This window comes from Microtus ochrogaster, unplaced genomic scaffold (assembly GCF_000317375.1).
Source record: "Microtus ochrogaster isolate Prairie Vole_2 unplaced genomic scaffold, MicOch1.0 UNK52, whole genome shotgun sequence".
NCBI classification, from domain to species: domain Eukaryota; kingdom Metazoa; phylum Chordata; class Mammalia; order Rodentia; family Cricetidae; genus Microtus; species Microtus ochrogaster.
The window spans coordinates 1,806,794-1,828,670 of record NW_004949150.1 but is presented as its reverse complement, the minus strand read 5'-3'; the positions used below and the strand labels follow the sequence as shown (position 1 = coordinate 1,828,670).

Genomic DNA, 21,877 nt, shown 5'->3' with positions numbered 1-21,877 from the left:
GCTTCAGTGGGAAACATTTATTAATAGGTATGCCATTTCCTCTGAAGAGTTCTCTATGAAAATCTTGTCCTAGGGGAGTGTCCTATAAAGGAGATTCTTTGCTTAATTTCATTTACCCAATGTTGCTACTATAAATAAATCCTTTTGGGTCTGCAATCTCAAATAAATGCACTATGTTCAATGCACTGTGAAGATTACAGATAGCCGGATTGGGCTATATTAGCAGTTTCTGTTCAATAGATAAATCTTAGCTGCTCTTTTCAAACAAATAAACAAATGTGTGGGATGACAGATATGTTAATTGTCCTCACCCATGTGTTCATGTGTATAGAATACTTTTAATATTCAGGAAAAGTGCTTGGGTATCAGCATGCCACATCTTAGTTTGGTTTGGCAGTTTCTGAGGCTAGATGCTTAACATCCTATTTAATCGTCATCCCCTTTCATTTATAGAAACACCCTGGTTTGGATTTAAATTTTGGTCTCCTTATGTTTCTGAGTATTTCAGGCTGGCTGTCTTTGTGTTGCTATTGGAAATAATTTGGTATTTGTTTAAAGCGGCCAGACAGTTTTGCAGAAGGGGTAATGGCATTATAGTTATATCAGACATGTGTTTAAATGATGCACATTTATGTGTATAGGTGTGGTATAATGTATGTCTGTAAATATATTCCATGTGATTTACCAGAAAAAAAGTAGGTGATAAGAATAAGATGGCATAGTGTAAATACTTGAATCTAGATCATTGTTAATCATAAAATTCTCTGGACTTTCAACTTTTTCACTCATTTGAAAATATTTGTAAAATGTGAATTAAAGTATTCAGCACGTGTTGGTGGAGCTGTTTCATTCTTCGTCCATTTTCTCCAGGGGTTATTTCTCATTTTCATTGGGGATTTGTCTAGCCCAGTTTAGACCTTTCATCTTTTTCGTTTCTCTGAATTCTGTTGCAGGGCCCCTCTTTTCTCAATATGCTCGCTCCCGCTGGGAGAAATCTCATTTTCTCACACGGTTTCAATTACCATCCGTGCTCATGTCTCCCACGTATTTGCATTTTCTACTGTCTTGTTTTGTGCTTTCAGTTTTGATCATTATTTTTGTTTTCATTTCCCCCATTTTTCTAACTTGATTTGTATTGTCCTGCGTTGCATCTTTTCAAAGGTATTTTTCTCATTTCTCACATACTCATTATGTTTTGACATTCTAGCTATTGGGATTAAATTTTTAACATGCCTGCTGGTTGTGATGATGTTGTAATTACATTAACGATGCTAAACTATACCTCAGCAATGCCAGACTTCAATTTTTTAACTTCAATCTTTTTCTTCTTTTCTTCCTGCTCAAGATCTTCAGTCATGCATATAACAGGGTATGATCAAGTCCACTCCTCCATTCTTTCCACTCCATCTTCTCTGTTATCTGCCCCACTATTTACTCTCATTGTCATGTAATTTTTCTAAAAGATAATCCACTGAGTCCACTTTGTGATACCTGCAAGTGAAGGACATAGGACCATCCTCTGGAACATGGGTAGCTTCTCGGGGGCTACAGCCCTGAAGGAAACTCTCTTCCCCATTCCGGCAATCCTCAGTGGTCAGAAGCTTCTCAGCTAGGGATGAGGTTTTGTTTACCTTCTTCCTTTACCTATCCTTTTATCCTCTGCTTCTTTTACGCTCTATTGGTTCTTCCTTTGAAAGTAAATTTTATACGAAAATATTTACAGAGAAAAGTACACAATGTATTTTGTCAGTAAAGTTTTAATTAAAGTAGAATTACATCAGCTCCCCCTTTCCTTTTCTCCCTCCAATCCCTCCTATATACCCTCCAGCTCTCAAATTGATAGTCTCTTTTCCCTGATTGGATACAGGCTACTAACAATTGCTGGAGAAAGAAGAATTAGCCTCTCCCAGGGATGAGCCCCCTTATTGGTTATCCGGTACATAGTGGTCAGTCCTGAAACCAAATACACAAGCCCAGCAAAAAAAAAAAGAGAGATTTTGCGGATTTTGTTCTTCTCTTTTTGTGTGTGTGTGTGTGTGTGTACACTTACACACATATGTCTGTATATAACAATAATGATCACAATGTGTTTTTCTTAATAAAGCAAATCAACCATATACCACCCTGATAAGAAACACTACCCATTTTCCTTTACTGGCTTCCCTTTCCCCCAGATTTAAACACAAGTATCCTCAGCTAAAGGGGAACCATGATTCAGACTCCTGGTGATATGAATTGATTTTTTCCTTCTCATTATTTGATATAACACAGTCACAGAGCACATTATTGTTCCTGGGTTTCTTTGGCACAATAATATGTCCATGAGCTTTGTCTGTCTTCTCGTGCTCTGGTAATTTACTCCAGTCATAGTGTATTATTCCATTTTCTGACTGTACCAAATATTTTCTCATGATCAAATTCTGTTTATTGAATTTCCAACAGGAATTGTTGGTATTTGACAGTTTCTAACCATTTTCTACCTTGTTTTCCTCATTTGAAAAAATCTGTATAGACTCTTGGAGTTTGAAAACTTATACTCTGAGCTCATGTAATTCATCTTACTCCTTCTGTGAGAAAAACTCAGGTTTAAAGTGCTCTTCCTCTGAGCCAGTCACCAAAGAAGCAGATACTTTTCAAGAGCTAGTCCTTTTATTCAGAGCTCTAGGGCCTTCCAGTGTGTGTGCTTCCCTGTCCTCTGCAGTGGTCTGGCGTCTGGTAACAGGGACTTCCAGTGTGTGTGCTTCCCTGTCCTCTGCAGTGGTCTGGCGTCTGGTAACAGGGACGTCCAGTGTGTGTGCTTCCCTGTCCTCTGCAGTGGTCTGGCGTCTGGTAACAGGGACGTCCAGTGTGTGTGCTTCCCTGTCCTCTGCAGTGGTCTGGTGTCTGGCAACAGATCACCCACTTTGACTGTCCTTTCAGACATTTGCCCACCAGACATTTTCCTTTATAAATTAATTGTTTAAGCTAAAGTACAAAGCAGCATTTTGTCGTGATATCTGTGTAGATACATCAGCACACTTTGTTCTTACTCATCTGTCTTACTCATCTGTCTTCTTCACTCCCCATTACCCATCCTCTTTTGGTACCACACCCTGTGTTTCTTATAGCTTTCAACTTCCTTCCATTCCCACTTTCCTATCTTTTCATGCCGTCATTTCTTTAAGATTCCTTCATCCCTGATCCTGAATACAACTCCCCAGCTTGCTCAATCAACAGTTTTCTATTCCTATATTGTCCACGGCCAGGACGGGTTGATAATTCACCTGGTGCAGGCAGGGTGATCACACCCAGGAACCAGTAGACAGTCACTTCTGTCTGGAGAACTGGAGAACTTTTGCTTGCTTCTTGCCCCCTTCATTAGTACTGTCTCTTTGTACATTTGTGATGTTTTCAACACTTACTTTATTAGGAATAGAATCATATTAATTACACTGTTTTCATTTTCCTTGGACTTGTATACTAACTTTACTTACACCAAGATTTTATGTATTTTCCTTGTTTGTTTATATTGGTTGCTGTTTTTTTCCTATTGCAGATTTTTGAAAAAGAAACAGTTCTCAATTGTGCAATGACTTTTAACAATGGAAAAATTCAGAGCTAATAGCTTAGGTGAATGGGTTTGCTGAGGAAGTTTTTGTGGGAAAATATAGAAAGAGTTGTGTCATTTTGGATATTTAAACAAGATTTCTTTTCTGTATTATCTGTAAAGAAGCTAACCTTTTTGATGTGTTTTTCTACATTTCAACACATGTATAAATTTGTGTCGCCACAACTACCATAATCAATATACAGAAGAGTTGTCTCAACCTCAGCTGCCCTGGGCTTCGTCTCTCTAACCACATCCTTTGCTGACCACTAATGCTGAGCCACCACTAATCTGCTCTCTGTTGGGAAGGGGTCTTGCTCAATAATTACATAAGTGAGATCATATGGCAGGCAACATTTTGGGATTGGTTTCTTTTGGTGCCAAATGTTTTCAGGTATTCATTCAACTTGTTATTTTTAATAGGATTTTATTCCTTATTGCTTATGAATTATATACTGCTGCACCAATGAAACATAGTTCTTTTGTTCTTTCATTTGTTGAAAACCGTTTGAATTGTTTTCCAGGTCTTGTGATAATGAACCATTTGGTATAAGCATTTATGAATGATTTTTGTATGTCTGTTCCTTCTCAATTGAATGGTTGTTCCATATGAGGCATGATGAGAAGCTGCTAAGTGGCTTCCCTTGCAGCTACTCCATTTCATATTCCATGATCAATACATGAGCTGTAGTAGTTTTCATAGCTACTTGAAGCTGATACTTTTTAAAAAAAAATCTAAAATTCTACTTGATGTATTGTACTTTAATTCTATTTCCCTATTTTACCTGTTAGACATTTTCAAATGTGGCTACTTACCATGCACCCCTTGCACTTTACGGACATGTTTTACTTTTTTCCTTGATTGGAATTTCTGTATTTTTATTTTTTAGGTATATGGTTTCTGTTTTCTAGATATGTTATTTCATATCTATTAGTAACAAGTGTTTTGATGTTTCAATGATTTCACTATGTAGCTTTAAGTTTTCTCGTTTTAATTATTTTTTACTTGTGATTACAACTACATCTCATATGACTGTTAGTCTTACTTTGTTTCTCTGTTTATCTTTCTGTTTTTAAAAAAATTTGTAGGGAAGTCTATGTATGTCAGCTGGGATTAAAACGCCCAAAAGATGGGAACTGACGATTTCTAATACAACTTTTGTTAATTTTGATCTGAACTGTGTGGCCATCAGAACCTGTTCTGGCTGTTCCCAAGGACAGGGTAAGTTTGAGCAGACAGGACAGATGGTAAATAAGAGCAGCATCAGATGAGTCTGACAAACAGTGGCAGAAGCTTTGATGAGTCAATATTACTTTCAGTTGCAAGATTATATCAACACAAACTGTTACGTTCCTCAAAGGAATCCGGGAGGCTAGGTGCTCCCTGCATGTCATCTGTTGTCCCTGTCCTCTGCATATTTCAGTGACCATGACATCCTGTCATGTCTCATCTGGACTCGGAGCTTCATGAACTGGAGACATCTCTCTTGGCTAGTGCCTGCTTTTACACTGGTACATGGAAGAGAGACTGTTGCCCAGTGAGAACTTTTGTTGGTGAGATGAATAAATGACATTAGATGGGTGATGGGCACATGGACTTATACAGGTTTACACACACACACACACACACACACCATTGCTGAAAGATCCAGAACGAGGGTACTTAAAGTTTTCAGCAACTTGGGCTGTGATGTGTACAAAGAAAGACAGGCAACTCTTGCTAACTTGTCAACTGCTACACAGAGTGGTGAGAAATAACTCCTCGGAGGACTCAGAGGCCAAGGTGGAAAGAGGCAGAGAACAATTTAGTTGATCTGATCGTTGTAAACAGCCAAAGCAAGTAATTCAAGTAAATATGCTCTTGTGGTTTGAATCACCAATTTAGATAATTGTTTGTTTTTTTAATTAAATGAATAATCAGCCAGTCTCCACTTTACTATTTTACCCCTGTGTAGGCAAAGATCGGGAAATTTTAGTTTAAGACTGAGATCGTCATAGATATATTAAAGTGCCCTTCAGCTCATAGTTCTCCAATTCCCTGATGATTTTATATCATTCATTGGACACCGAAAAAAGAAGCTCTTGTCACTGGGTGATGTTGGGTGAATGAACTTTTCATTTATTTAAAAACTTGTCTGTTATTGGATCTACATACGGATCTAGAGGGTTCAATCAGGAAAAACACATACTTGTTCAAAAAGGAGGGTCTGAGAACCTAATTTCCAAAAGGTGATGAGAGTATAGTCTTGGTGAATTGAACACAGTCAGTGAAGGGCCAGGAATGGGTGTGCCCTGGAGAAGTGACTCTCTTGGGCATCAAAGGTTGAAGAGAAAACTGCAACAGGAAAGCATGATTTCCAAGTACTACAAATAACAGAGGCAGAATCTTAGAGATTTTATAGATTAGGTTTTCTTGGGAAATGAAACACATGTCCAACATAAGAAAATTATAGAGGTGAGGGTGTTAGTAAGTGTTATACATTACAGAATATGGAATTAAGAAGTTTTTCACACATGGCTTGCTTCACTGCATGTAATCCACTGATAAGCAGAGCAAAAATGTTACATCTGTGAGCATCTTGTTCTCATTTATTTTTTCTGTAGTTTATAATGTGCATAACACTATAGTATGTGATGTATGTCTTGAGCATTGTGCGCTTTTCTCCCTCAGTGATGAGGATGTATGGTATAAACATGTTTCTAGGTAGATGGACTGGCAATGATCGTGACATGAGAGAATGAGCTGAGAAGTGTGGCTTGAACTAGGACTTAAAAAATGTGTTCTTAAGATCATTTATACTAATGGTTAATAGAATATTGGTTTTGAAAGTGAGTATAATAAGAAAATTAAGGTATACACCTCACAGTTTGAGGTATCATTGATGAGGTTAGGCTATGGTAGAGGAATGGAAGCCAAAAGATTGAGATATTAGAGTGTAACACCTTTGGTCTTCAGAGAACTAATGTTTGTTGTTTCTATTTCTTAATAGAAGAGCCCTCCCTCCATGGTATGATTGATATCTGAGTCTATTCTTTTGTTATCTAAAAAATTCTACTCATTGTAGGGAACTTTCCCATTCTCCCCAGTTGTCAGTAGCGCCACCAATGTGACAGCTGTGACAGACAATAATAACTCAAAAGAATGTCAAATGTTTCTTGGAGAGTAAAATAACCTCTAAAACAAAATAACTGCCCCACGTAATAAACTGAATAGTGGCTGGCCATGCAGTTCTTGGCCCCCAATATCTCTAGCACATGTATCCTGACATAAGAGAATATTTGTGTTCTTTTTTTCTTTCATGGATGACTGAATGAATTATGAAATTATAGAACATTCCAGATAAAGTACTGATAGAAACCTTGTGAATTTAGTTCTGTAATAACAGATTCATGTCATGTATAACAGTCTGTCTTCTATTTTGTAGGTGGATTTACTGTGAAGACCAGAGAATTAAAGTTTGAAAACTCTCCAAATTTAGTAGCATTTCCATTTCCTCATGCGGCAGTTTTGGAAGACTTGGATGGGTCCCTGTCTGGGAAAAATGGAAGTCACATTCTTCCTTCTATGGAGACCCTCCCCGATACATGCTTGGTCAATGCAAGCTTCAGTCATATTGTCCCTGGGAGCATTTGTGGGGAAAGTGTTGTCCTCCATCGTATGTCTATTCATTTGTAAGTAGCATTAACTATACTTCTTAGCTTGTCAATGGGCATACACATACCACTCAGTCAGGCCTAAGCTTATTGAAGGGAAATTGTTTTCTGATGAGCTGAAACTTTTATTTCTCTAAAAGTGAAGTGGGACTAATGTTGACCACTGTGAAACCATGAATCTCTGGCCATTTTAGGCTGACTCAAATAGCAGCTGTCAATACCTTGAGGTCAGATGTTATAGCCCATGACCGCTTATTGACATTTTGAGTCAACAGCTTCTTCTTGAAAAGACTCATGACCAACAAAATATTTGAAATTTATTTAAATGGAAAGTACTATTTAAAATTCCAATAATGCCCTCCTCATTTATATACATGCACTTTCCCCAAGCTCTTTTTAAGTGCTCAGTGTGCTTCAGGGGAGCAATTGCGGATGCCTTCTCTTACGCCAGGTTGCTTCCGTCTAGTTCATTTTCCTTGTTAATTTCATGAACTATTGGATCCATACAATACCTTTCCTATTAATATTGGAGCAAGGACTCCTTGGTTATGCTACTCAAACTACCATTAAGTCAGCAGCTGGGCTGTTTATAATGTATAATAGGATTGCTTCTGCTCTCTTTAATTTCCAGGTAATGATAGTGGAGTGTCTGGGGCTCTCCCTTTTACCTATTTCAAATGCATTGTATATATTTAGCCACACTTATTTCCTCCCTTTAAGTGTCCCAACTCCATGAATATTAAGCCAAGTAATTCGGTCAGACCACACTGGCAACTTACTTGAACCCGTGTTCTCTAGAGGGGGGAGGGTGGAAGAGTCCAGGGTTGTACTAGCTGCATACTGAGTGCATAGAAAAGTCCATTTTCTCATTTTCTTTTGGAAGGCTTAAAATTAGAGTTATCTTTGAATAGTCCAAATATTTTCTCTCTCTGCTTTCCAAAGTATTCATTATTTTCTCTGCTGCTGCGAAAGGACCCCAAATCCCACCGAGTAGCATAAGAGTGATAGAGGGGGATGTTTGCATTTCAGATTTTCTTGTGCTGAGAATAAATTGCTTTCTTTATTCTCAGGAATGTAGCCTAATATTAATTATCATTATTATCAGTATGCTTTCACAAAAACCCGACTTGAAGGCATGTTTGGGGAATCTATGAAAGTTAGTGCTTTTATTCTTATATGATTTTTTCCCCTACATGATAATAAGAGGTTTGTGTAGTGAACAGGGACATCATGTACATGTATGATTTTATCTATATGAATCTGTCAAACTCCTTCTAAAACGGCTTTCTTTCAGGTTTGCTTAGGTGATCTCGTGTGTGTGTGTGTGTGTGTGTGTGTGTGTGTGTGTGTGTGTAGTGGTAGTAGGCATTGTGAAGAAGGCTATGCTAATCATCAGGCTTTTCCCAGCATCTGTTCTTGGAGATCTTTGGGGCTGTGCAGCCCTTTGCTGCAGAGACAGGTCATGCTCATCCTAGTCTGTTATTTTCAAACACGCCCCAAACACTCATGGTAGGGTGAAATAGTGACCTTGTTTGATCTTAATGCACCTCCTCCCCAGTTTTAAAATACAAAACTCCATGCCCTGGAAACCTCCTTAGTACACAACATCCAAGAAGATTCATTGCTTTTCTACCCAGACTTCTATTTCAAAATTTCAAGTGGACTCACAGGTCTAGGCACAAATGCTCAGCTGTCACAAATCAGTCCTAGGGAAACCTCAGCATGGTCCCGGTGGTGTTATGGCCCTTGTGCCCTCCCTAGAAGACTGTTAGATTATATGAGCTGTGAAGCCAGGCAGTTCAAAGCAGTCTATGGCTCTCACAAGGCAGCAATGGGAAACTCTTCAGACCTTCAGTCCGGACCCCAGACCTCAGACACCCTGAGAAAGCCTAAGTGATGGAAATGAACTTTTGGGCAGTGCCCTCCCAGGTCCTTCTAATTCTCCACTCCCGGCTTTTGCCCCTCCCTCTTTGTGCTCAGTGGCTTGATCTTTGTCCCAGAGCATTAGAACCTCATTAGGAACATGTCAGTGCTAATGAGCAATTTGAATTCAGCTTAGATCCAAAGTTTGTTGTGTTTCATGGAGAAAGGATTAATTTGTTGTGCTATTTACCCTGGGGCAAGAGCTGCTGTCTTTACTTTCAACTGTTTTCCCCTTCTCTCAGCAAGCAGTCCCCAAAGGGCAGAGAGCAAGGCTCTATATAGCTGTACAAACAAAGCTCCACTCTCCTCCCGTTTGCTAACATCCAATACTTGGGGTGATTTCTTTTGTTAGACCCCATCTCTATCTCCTTTTCACTCAATGTCCCTAAGTTCTTTGTTTGATGTGAGTGATCTTAGAATCCTGTCACTCACTGTCTTCCTTGCACTGACTGGAGCCCACATCTATGCTAGAACTTTCCCAGACTCAACACCAACAGTTTGCTTGACAGAAGCAAGTAAATATTTAAAATTGGTCATAATACTCAGTGTCCAAGTGAAGAACAAATGGCTGCCTTGTACAAGGCAGAGTCATATTTATTATTTGTTAAGTGACAACATGCTTCATCTTCATGGTGATTCCTGTGTCATTGGTATCGCGGGAAGGGTTTATTCCCAAGCTCCTGCTTCTAGCAAAGTTTTCTAGGAACCCAGGATGATGATCTCAATACAGGACCTTATCCTAGACTATTATGTCAACAACACTTTCCCTAGTGATGAAAGGACCCAGAGTTGTGGGAGTTTTCTTTTAAAAATTTTTAATTCCATTTCTATTTATTTACTGTGAGTGGAGGAGGATGTGTGTGCATGCCATAGCCCATGTATGAAAGTCAGAGGAGAAGGCCTACCGTGTAAGTTCGTGGAATTGGACTTAGATTTTCACACTTGGTGGCTGGCATGTTTACTCACAGAACCATCTTGACTCTTATATCCCTCTTTTATTCCAATCTCCAGATTGACATGAATATTTTCCTCTGCTTTTATGTATAATTACATGTATAATGCTGTCAATAGTGTGGGTTTGTGTGCGTGAGTGCATGTATGCTTTTAGATCTTTTTAATATTTTTATTGATTTAGACCTTCTTTTAAAGGTTTTCATTAAGAATTTTATACAGTTTATTTTGATCATTTTCACCCCCTCCTCCCAACTTCCTCAAAATCTTTCTTGCTTCCTATTGAGTTCGGTTTATGCTGACCTTCTACTCCTGGGGATTGGAGCCTTTCTTTGCGTGTGATTGATATGCTAGATACCACTCCATTGAAGAAATCTGGCTTTCCCTTGCATTAATCAATTGCCAATAGCTCCTAAGCTAGTGGTGGGACTGATGTCCCCTTTCTCTCTTCCTTGATGGCATCCTGTCTGGCTTGAATTTACACAGATATTGCTCATGCTATCATAGTCTCTGTGAGTTCATATGTACATCTACCATTTTGTGTCTGGAAAACACTGTTTTCTTGAATTCATCCACTCCTTTCTCTGTCCTTTAAATGCAGTTGTCTTTAGAGAATCTGTGAACCTTCCTTTTCCTTCAAAAACATATGTGCTTCCCAAGTCATCTGAGTTATTTTCACATTCAGTGATAATTCCCCAACGTTTCTTCAAGTTCAACTACTCTACCGCATTTCAATCTTCATTGGCTGATATGTTAACACACGTGGTTACTGAACATATGAAATATGGCTAGTATAAATTGTGATGTGCTCTAAGGATAAATTAGACATCATATTTCTAGGATGTTATGAAAAGATAATGTGACAAGCTTCAACAACTTGCGGTTGCTGGTGATGTTGAAGTGCAATTTAGGGCACACTGAAATACTCTATGATCAAGTTTCAACAACTTGTGGTTGCTGGTGATGCTGAAGTGCGATTTAGGGCACATTGAGATACTCTATGATCAGATTTACTATTAGTGCTCCTTTTTTACTTTTTAAATAAAAGTGTCTACTACAAAATTTCAAATGAGAAAGATCTGTGACTGGTATTTGTGGGTTGCTTTTACCTCTACTAAGCAGCTCTCAGTAATTCCACTTGTGTATTTTACATCCATTTCAAACTCAGTGTGATTGCTTGGACTAATGTCTTTACTCCACAGAATTGCTCCTCCATGGGTGCCTAAGACCACACTAAGATAAATGCTGGTCTTAACCAAACACACAAGTTATCTGTTTTTTTTTTAAAAAACCTATTTTGTCCCATTAGTTGACTACCAGGTTCCTTCTCCCCCTTTTCCTCTCCCTCCCTCTCCCCTCTCTTACTTTCTCCCCTCCCTTCCTCACTCATTCCTTCCTACCTTTTTATTTCTTATCCTCCTTCTATTTAAAAAGTGTTTTTAATGTTAGCACACAATAGAATGGATTATTACAATATTTCCATATATGTGTTTACTTATGTTTTGCTTTCATTCATTACCCCTACCTACCCTCAACTCTGACACCAGCCTACCCTCATGTTGATCCCCTTCATCACTTCAAATAGTCACCCTGTCTTAGTTAGTGTTCTATTGCTGTGATAAGACACTGTGAGCAAGGCAATTTATAGAAGATAGAATTTACTTGTGACTTACAGTTTCAGAGGATTAGAGTCTGTGGCCATCATGACAGGAAGTATGGCAGCAGGCAAGCAGGCATGGTGCCAGAGCAGTTGCTAAGAGCTTACACCTTGATCCATAAGCTTGAGGAAGAGACGTTTACTCAGGAAGGCCTGGCCTCAAAGCTTACCCCCAGTGACACACATCCTCCAGCAAGGCCACAGCTCGTAATCCTTAACAAATCATTCCATCAATTGTGGACCAAGCATTAAAATACACACTCCTTTGAGGGATCATTATCAAACCACCACCCACCCCCTTGGTTTTCAGGTCACAACTATTTCATTATCTTTCTTTTTTCTTTCACCCATTTTAGGAGTTTTATCTCTGATTTCATGGTTCCATTGCTAGTTTCATAAAAGATAGATACACACACAGAGATGAGAGAGAGAGAAAGAGAGAGAGAGTTTTAATTTACATTGTGCATATGAGATAAGAACTTGTGGACACATACCATGCAAAATGCACACATAGGTTTAAAATTAGATTCCGTGTGTGTGATGAATCTTATGGGTCTTGTTCTAAGTCAGTCTTACTTCATTTACCAAAATAATTCCTTGTTCCATGCATTTTCCTCAGAATATCATGATTTTATTTTTTTTCTGACTGCTGAATGAAATACCATTGTATGGTCTACATTTTATTTACTCTTTCATCATTAGATGGGCATCGAGGTTGATGGAGTTTCTTAGCAAATGTGGCTACTATATCCATGAGCATGGACATGAAAGTGTCTCTGGAATGGTGACTCATAATCCTTTAGGCCTCTACTGAGAAGTGGCATAAGTAGATCATATGGTATTATAGTTTTGTTTTTGTGAGGCACCTCCACAGTGGTTTTCATAGTGGCCATACCAATTTGACATTCCCACAGAAGTGAGTGAAGGCTTTTCTTCACAAATCACCTACACTTTCTCTTGTTTGCTACCTTGATAATGGTCTTTCTGATTACCGTAAGGTATAATGTCAAGGTGGTTTTAACTTTAGGCATACGCCTGGTGACTGAGGATGTTGAATACATTTCAATTTTTTATTAGCCATTGGTATTTCTTTTTCCAGAAAACTGTCTTTTTAATTAGTTGTTATACTTATTTATTAATTGATTTGTTTTCTCTTCCTGGTATTTAAAAAAATCTTTGCATATTCTAAATATTAATGCCTTGTCTGCACTCTAGTTAGCAAGCTTTTGTTTGTTCCCCCATTACAGGTTGTATCATTGCTTCACTGATTTTTCTTTCCCTTTTCTCTTCCGTCCTTTCTTTGTTGTTGTTGTTGCTGTGCAAAATCTTTTAAATTTTGTGTAACTTAGTTTGAATATTTTGTGTGTGTTTGTGTTGGACCAGATGTGTGGATCTAGTTTCATTTTCCTGTATTTGAATAACCAGGTTGAGCAGAACTCTCTGTTGGAGAAGTAAGGACAGAAATCACATGATCATCAAAATCCATGCAGGAAAAGCCTATGGCAAGTTCACTACCTCTTCATGATGAAATAGAAGAATATTTTAACATAATACACATGACAGACTTTTAGCCAACATTATAGTAAATATGCTAAAAACAAATTTTCTGAAATAATAATGAGATTTTTTTAGAATAATGGAGAAAGTCTTAGCTAGAGAAATTGGACAAGAGAAACAATAAAAGTTACACAAACAGGAAAAAAGCAACCCTAAAAGTATCCCTGTTAGAAAATGGCTTGAGTCTCTCCTGAAACAGCTCTATAGACTCTGGTAGTGAACTCATAGACCTGAAAAAAACTTTCAGTACTGGATATAAGATAACGAACTTTCTAAGGAAGAAATCAAGAAAAAATATCTCATTCACAATAACTATAAAAAATTACCTAGAAATATATCTAACTAAAAAAGTGAAGGACCTCTGCAGTGAAAACATTAAGACACTGACAGAAGACAACGAACAAGAGGAAAATATCTCCCATTCCTACAGACTCAACGTAACCTCCATTTAAATTATCAAGCTATTTTTTTATGGAACTAGCAAAAGATACTATAATTAATTTGGAAACACACTCACAAACATTTGAAAAGGCATAACAATCCTAAGCAGAGTGAGAAAAAAATGGAGGAATCAACTCTTGATCTCAAATTAGCCTCAAAGTCTCAGCAATTCCCCTACCTTCTCTATACCTGGGATTTTTCCAGTCTGACCTGCTTACAGAGGTTCGTTTCTAAGAGAGATCCATGTTGTGTCTTTTCCTTTGGCTATTGCCTGCTCTAGTCCAGCTTTATTTATCTTTTAGTTTTGTTCTAACAGACCCTTCTTTGCTTGCCACTTGGTGATGCCCTAATCTGAATAGACCTGGTTTTCCCTTTCTTTCCCTCACTTAAAATGTGCTTTCAAGAGCTTCCTGAGGCAAAACCACTCCAGCTCTTTATATCTGCTACCTGAATAAGGCCTTGGCATCACCCTATTTCCCCAGCTCTCTGTCCCATGTTTACCTCTTTGCCTGTTTCTGTTCATAAGGTTCAGCTTCCATGAGCTCAGCATGGAGGTGATTTTCTCTGATGAGTTTCCCCTAGCATCTTGTGCACTCTGTTATCCCTGCTGTGTGCTCTCTCTTTAGACTTCCTCTGATCAATACTCATAATTCCTGCGCTGTTTTATAAGCTGCCTTTCTTTGCAGATGTTAAGGAGGGTAACTGGGTAGTTTTGTTTGTTGTATGTCTTTTGGTGCTAATACAACACTGAACACACATTGACTTAAATTAGTTTTATATAAATTAAAAAAAAACTTGTCACCTTCAAATGTTCTTCTCATCCTATTATTTTTCATGGTTTATGTCCATGTTTATGAGGTCTCCATGATGTTTACTTTTTCTTCAGAAGATCAAGGGATTAAAATGCTAGCTTTAATCCTTATCTCCAAAGTTTTAGAAATCATATAACCCTTAGTGCCCTTTCATGGTGTCTTATAGTGTTTTGTTATCCTGGGGCTATCAGTTAATTAGAGTATATATTTTAACAGCTAATTCTTTTCTTCACTGAACCCCACCCCCATCCCCCAATCTGTTGGCAACCTCTGCAAATGCTTTCTTTCCCTGGTGATGTAGAGACTTTATTGTGGGAGGGGAGAATGCAATGAGGGAGGGGAAAAGAATTTAAGCCTCACAATTGTCAACTGGGAAACACATTTGTTTTCACTTGTTGGTCTCAAGACACTTATAGCCTTCAACAATCTTCAGTTTGTTTAGACATGAACACATCAGACTCTGATTTTGCGTTCTATTTAGTGAATGGATGGGGGTGAGTAAGCGTTTGAAAATTGTAGGCTGGTCACCTGATCTTACTGAGCTTGGTAGGTTCCACATCAAGTGTGGTGAGGACAGATGCCTGAATACAGCATTAGCCTTGAGAAACGGGAGGATGCAGAAGCAGCTGAGAATCCCAGCTTCTCAGGGTCCTGTGTGCATTCCTTACAACAAGTCCCTTAACCTGTTCTTACTTCATTTCTCACATTGGTAAAATGAGCATAATGGAATTTGTTTCAGATGGTCATTGTCAAACATACAACAAGTGCTCAATGAGCCCCACCTTTAAAAAGTCTATGTGGCACCTGTTATTCAGAAAACTAAACGTAGGCATTCTATAATGGAAAAGAGTGATATAGGGTTTTATATTTATGAGAAAATGCACCTAGTAAAGCAATTAGCTATGCTCAAATGTAACAAATATCTGAAGAAAGGGAAATGATTTCCAATAATCACATGGTCATATCCTAATCCAGTAAAATCCCCTGGAGGGCACAGAATCTGAGTCACTTGTAACTGAATCTTTGGTTCACTGTGTCCCCTGATTTTCCCTTCCTCCTTCTGGGAAAGGAAAGGTTAATGTTCTTGTTGATCACCTTGATTCTTAGATCCTGCTTAATACCCTCTCCTGTCGTGCTTGCGTTCAGTTTTTACCTATGCAACTGCTCTTAATGTGTTAGTGTTCAAAGTATGAGGCACCCCCTGCCTCCATGAATGCAAAAGTTAAGAAGAGTTCAAATGGAAATTTTGGCCTAGCTTTTCGTCTAATAATCACCTAGCTCTCCTTCCTAGGGATAAATAGGCAAAGCATCACTAATGGTATCATTCAGTCCTTTAACGAAGCACCCTGTGAGACAGGATGATTTTAAGATTTATTATCCTGTCTTGGCAACAGAGGTTGCACAAATAGAACAGGACATTATTTAACAATCACAATAAACCCCAAACCGAGGCACACAAATAACACTACTATGCAATCACTGAATTTAGTGAAATGTTTATCAACTAACATTCCAGAATAAAAAGACTTGATTTGTGGCATTTGCATGATTACATGATGACCAGAGCTGCATTTGGTTTATTTGAAGATGCTGAACTTGAAGTTTCGAGAAAGGCCAAGAAGCTGCTGTTTACCAGTGAGCTAAGCCCAGTACCAGGTATCTAGACATAAGAGAGAACATAGATCTTAGCCTATCCTCCTAATTAATACAGGCACAATTATTTTTCAATAACCTTGCTAAATAGTTTCCTACCTCCTAGTTGCATCATTCTAAGAATGCATTCTTTTTGAAGAAGGCTTTGTAACTAGATTCATAAGGCATCGACAAGAGAGAACACAGTGTATACAGTGTCACCCAAGTAGCATGGCCAGTAAAGGAGCATCATTCCTCACAGATTAAAATGGAATAAGTGACAGGTAGCATCTTAACATGGAAAGAGTGGAATCAGTTGCAAAAAGCACATGGTACCTTTGAGGAACTATGGAGCCATCACTCAGGTTCCTCTACAGTAAGTTTTACCTTTGCTAAGTTTACACAAAGATAGAAAGATGTAGTTGAATTCATGGAGGACAGTTAGTGGGCCATATTCTTCAGCAACACAAGGCTGATTATAGAAAACGTTCTGACTCTCTACAACCATGGAATATGATGGTGTGAGAGTTCTTGAAAGTTGTGGAAGACTGATGTTGTACTCTTCCCTTTCTTTACGTTTATTGTAGCCTTTCTCAGAAGGCAGAATACTCCGATGTTTTGAAGGCACTTTCTTATTCTTTTTCTCCCTCTCTTTCCCCCTTTCTCACAAACACAGACAATGGAAAAACAACTAATTGTGTATAATGTCAGTGTATAGTGGCTGGTGAGAGGTTGGCAGGTAGGCTAATGTAGGGGGTGTTTTGAGCTGAGAATGGTTTTGAAGGATGCTCATGGAAAGGCATGTCACCAAGATTTGTTGGTGCTGCTCAAAATTTTGATTTTGCTCTGTTTTGTGCAATAAAAACTGTGCATGCAGCAGCAAGTATAAATAGCTAGAAGTTGCTTGTGGCAACATTATGGCCAGCTATTATATATCTGGCTTAGGAAATATATAATTATAGAGGTTTTGTTTCTCAGTTGTTCAGATTTGATAATATTTAGAGTTCAAATTTAGTGTTTTTATTAATATGTAGAGATATGAGCCCTCAGAAAATCCCAACTAATGTTAAACACAATGAAGGAATTAGTGCTTGTTCCCACTGGTATTGTTTGATGGCCTAACAAATCCTTTGTGGGCACTATACATCCAACAGTTCTATACAGTATATGGCCACTGAATTACATTCCTGTTAAGCAACTAGGATGATAAATTGTTATGCTCGTTTGGAAGTTTTATCAATAAATACATTAGTATTCTAATGAATCATATCACTTAATTAAAAAGAATCATTCCTGGGGCTAGAGAGATGTCTCAGTGATTAAGAGCACTGGCTGTGCTTCCAGAGGACCTGAATTCAATCCTCAGCATACATATGGCAGATCACAATTATAAGTTACTCTAATCCCCAAGATCCAATGCCTTCTTCCTGCCTCCAAGGGCAGGATACTGCTGTTGGACATATACATACATACAAGGAAATATCTCTACATATAAAATAAGTAGATAAAATATTTAAAAGGAATCGCTGTTTGGAGGATGTAGCTGCTGGTAAAATTCTCATGCTGTAGAGGATGTTTCTATAACTATGCACAAATGGACACAAATGACTGAACTGAATGAGTCAATAACCACAGTAAAAAGAAAAAGGAAAACATACGTGTAGTAGAGGGGGAAGTGGTAAGGGAGATATGGGAGAAAATAGACGTCAATGGGGTTAGACATAACATATTTCATTGTACAGCATTCAGTCCTTTAACAAAGCATGCTATTAGGCAGGACACGTTCATGAAGGAAGAAAATGCAGCCTGGGAGCCTCAGAGTTCTTTTGTGTTTCTGATTGTGTACAGGAATTGTTGCCTATGGGAACATAAGGGTTAACATTTAAAATTGACTGGTTGCCTCCTGATTTCTTGCACATAAAGCCATGCGAAGTTCAGGGAGAGACTTCTTCCCCTAGTAATGAAGCTCTCTGCTGCTAATGGCCCATGCAGACTCCCTTGGCTCCTCCAAATTAGAAATACTTTTGTGCTCCTTTGCTTCATTAACAGTAAAGAGAGGGAGATTGGTGGCTATTTAGGGCACAGGGAAATTGGTGGCTATTTAGGGCAAGCAAAGATTGTAGTAATTATGGTTGGTAAATTCCCTTCATGGTGTTCTTTGACTCTTGATGTTCTTTTGGTGCCTTTCAGAGTAGCCCACCACTGTCAATGCTGACATTTGGCCTAGAAGGATAGAACTCCATCTGACTTCAAAGTTTCGGCCCCTGGCAGTGGTCAATCTTACCTGCAGGGAGATGGGTCTTTTACATTTTGATTTGCTCTTTGGAATGTACAATATGACTATGCCACCAGCTGTGATGAACACATGCTTGGGACCTACTTCTTTATTTACACTACAGAAAGTTGGCTTGCTCATGGCTGCCTAGCAAACCACACCCTGAATGGTTGAGATGGATGAGAGAGGCTTGGGAGGCTCAGGGCTCTACAGGAGCTGTCTTGGAAGGAAGAAGAAAGTTGGTTTAGATTCAAGTGTGTAGTGGTGTGTCCCTGATTTGCCTAGTGGCCATTGTCACGTTATTGTGTGCTGACCGAAGAGAAGAATACTCAATGGATGGCCCAAAGGGCCACAAGACAAGTAGAACTTCATAATGGTATCAGAGTTTTGACAATATTTAAAGAGGAAACATGTTTATAAAAGCCTTTAGGAAACTGGAAAAATGTACTCAATTTTTTAAAGGAACTGAATTATAACATCTATAAAATGAATCTAGAAACTAGCAGCCTAATTGATTAATAGAAAAGATAATTATAGAAATTTGATAAATAACTAGCTCTAGTCAAAATGACAAGGGGGTTTTTAGGACACATTCTTGCTCCTAAGAATTAAGAATAATTTCTTGGAAATCTATCTGATTGATTGTATTGAACTATATTCAGATTTAAATAACCATCAAAATGGTATAAATGATAATAGGAAAAAATAAGAAATATAGGTCATGAATGTTAAAAATATTTGAACATTTTTGATTTAGTATATTATTTAAATTAATTTTGTTGGTCCAAACTTAAATTCTAGCTTTCTGATCTTTATCTCTAAACAACATAAGCTCTACTGCATCTTCACCTCCTTCTCCATCAACTGTTACTTTTGGTTACCCAACCCAAGTCTGGCTAGCCAGCAATGTGATCTCTTTATATGCGGGATCTGTGGGTATCAGATGACCAGATGTCAATGCTCTATTATATCTTCTTTTAGGGTACCTGATACTCCAGGGTACCTGGTTGTGATAATGCTAGGGTATTAGGTGGAGGTGTGTGACATTGAGAGTTTCGAAACCATGGAAAAATTTAACGGATGTATGGCCTCCTTCAGGAAATGAGAAACTAATAATTGAAGGCAGAAGAACAAAATTTGGGAATGCATGGAGGAAAGGGAGTGTCATGCCAGAGGTGTGTGTATGGGGGAGTTATAGTCAAGAAAACCGAAGAGCTGAGTGCTCAGACCTTTGCAAATCCGGTGGGTAACACCAGTAGCCTTCTGGAGATCAAATTGTATTGTTCCTCATGATTTTTGGTCAGGTGTAAGATGGGCTGGTTATATGCTACCATAGTTTGAATGAGAATTGCTTCTCCTAAGGCATCAAGAAATAATCTGAACACTTGGTCTCCTATTGGTTGTGCTCTTTGGGGAGGTTTGGGTGGTGTAAGCTTGCTGAAAGAAATATATCCCTGAATTTGAGTATTTATAGTCTCAGACACTTCCTCTTCTCTCTCTGTTTTATGCTTATATTGAAGATTAAGGCATGTAAATTCCCATTCATTCCACACTCGCTGCCATGCCTTTCTACCATGATAGATTCTCATCATTCTAGAGGCATAAGCCAAAATAAATTCCTTCTCCTTCTTCCATAAGTTGCTGTCATTATGGTATTTTATCACAGTAAGAGAAAAGTAATTAGTCTATGTTCTGATCTTTGGAGAGAAGCTATTACAGGCTCTTCATGGTCATTGATGATACCAGTATCATTTGACTGCAGGAGAGATGGAAAATTAAAACTCTCAAAGAGAGGTTGCTGTTCATAAAGATGAGCCATGAGGAGGAATTTAAATACTTATTGGATAATTGTCAACTTTGGGTTGACTATGGAGGTAGTTGTCTCCAAACATCAGCAACTCAGCAATATCATAGTGGACTAAAATGATGAAATGGCTCAGGAAAAGGAATGGGAAATAGAAAAGTGCTTGTCCCAGCATATTGAACATGATAGTATTATTCATATTCATTGTAGCTGCTGCAATGACTTATGGAGCTTAGATGATGCTTATGGTACCAAGAGGGAGAACCTAGTCCTTGGAGATTACTTTGACTTCAATGAGATTTTAAAACACAGCTTGATATGTAAAGGCCTACTGTGCCTTGCATATGGAGCTGTTCAACAGATTTTGCTACACATTGGTAGAACTCACTAAGACCTAAGCAAGCAGTGCCATGAAACCTAGAACTACAAGACCCTGAGGAACATCACAGGCTAGATGGATGCCAAGGTCAACTACTGCTGCGTCCTGGAAGATGAAGAAGTCTTAAATCCCCATGATAACCTGGACAGCAGCAACATCATATAAAACTCATAAAAGATGACTGTCTATAAGATCTGACCATTGTGGTGTCTGTAATGAACACCTCCAAGGTTTGAAGTACCAGGGTAGCAGAAGTAGAAACCCTTTCAGAAGCAAAGGCTAGTGGACATTCATAGGTCATTAAACATGTGAAAAAGAAAAGTAAGATGTATTTCAAAGTAGTTCAACTGACAAAACATGGGTAGAAGAGATGAGAGTTTATATGAAAACCTCAGCATTTTAAAAAATCATGACCTATTCCAAGCACATTGTTCATGCTACAAAGAGGGTTTCCAACTGCAGCATTTTAAAGCCTGAGTCATTTTGGTAAACAGTTTATAGCTTAGAGTTGACTTAACAAATTCTGATAAGTTATAATCAACTGTTAATCTTTGATTAATAAGTTTAGGATTCCTCTGACACTTGTATGGTTCTCTGTATCGAACCTTCATTGAGCAGACACATCACACAGTAGCCAGTCGGCATATTCAGACACAGTTATCACATCACTTGTTTATTCATTGAACAAGTATCTTTTGAATGTTATTGCGTGAAAGACAATTTAACATAGCAAATCAATGATTAGAAGTTTTGACATCTCATTTAGTCTCCTCTGGATTAGGTTGTGCAGTTCATTATTCAGTCTTTCTGTCCCTATAAAAACTGAAAGAGTCACTATCAAAGATGGCTCATATAGACCCGATCTCTGAACTGTGGAGAATCCCATTTCAAATTGGATCATAGTGCTCGCGAGAGCTGAGATATATCTATCTCCTTCATGTTTCTTGCTTGAAACTTTTCTCTCCTCATATCACTTTCATTTTACATTTATTTCTTAGATGTCTTTTTTCATTTTTCAATGTATTAGTTGCACAAGTTCGGCTGTACACTCTTAGGACTCGTGACTCCAACCAGAAGGTGTACAGTTTGGATGATGCATAGCAAAGAGCTGAAGAAAAATGTTTATTATTCTAAAGGTTTTTCTAAATATTACAGTTCTGCAGTCCTAGCTGTAGGGACGATGAGGTGGAGGATTCAAAGCTGGCC

General features: G+C 38.3%; 1 protein-coding gene across 1 annotated transcript in view; it reads left to right on the top strand.

Moving 5' to 3' along the window:
• Pkhd1 (PKHD1, fibrocystin/polyductin) overlaps window positions 1-21,877 on the top strand; it is a 430,053-nt gene that overhangs the window by 216,979 nt on the left and 191,197 nt on the right. The window contains exons 46-47 of the mRNA XM_005369574.2: window positions 4,676-4,808; window positions 7,012-7,258. Coding sequence (XP_005369631.2) covers window positions 4,676-4,808; window positions 7,012-7,258 — 380 coding nt within the window. The remainder of the gene's footprint in view (window positions 1-4,675; window positions 4,809-7,011; window positions 7,259-21,877) is intronic.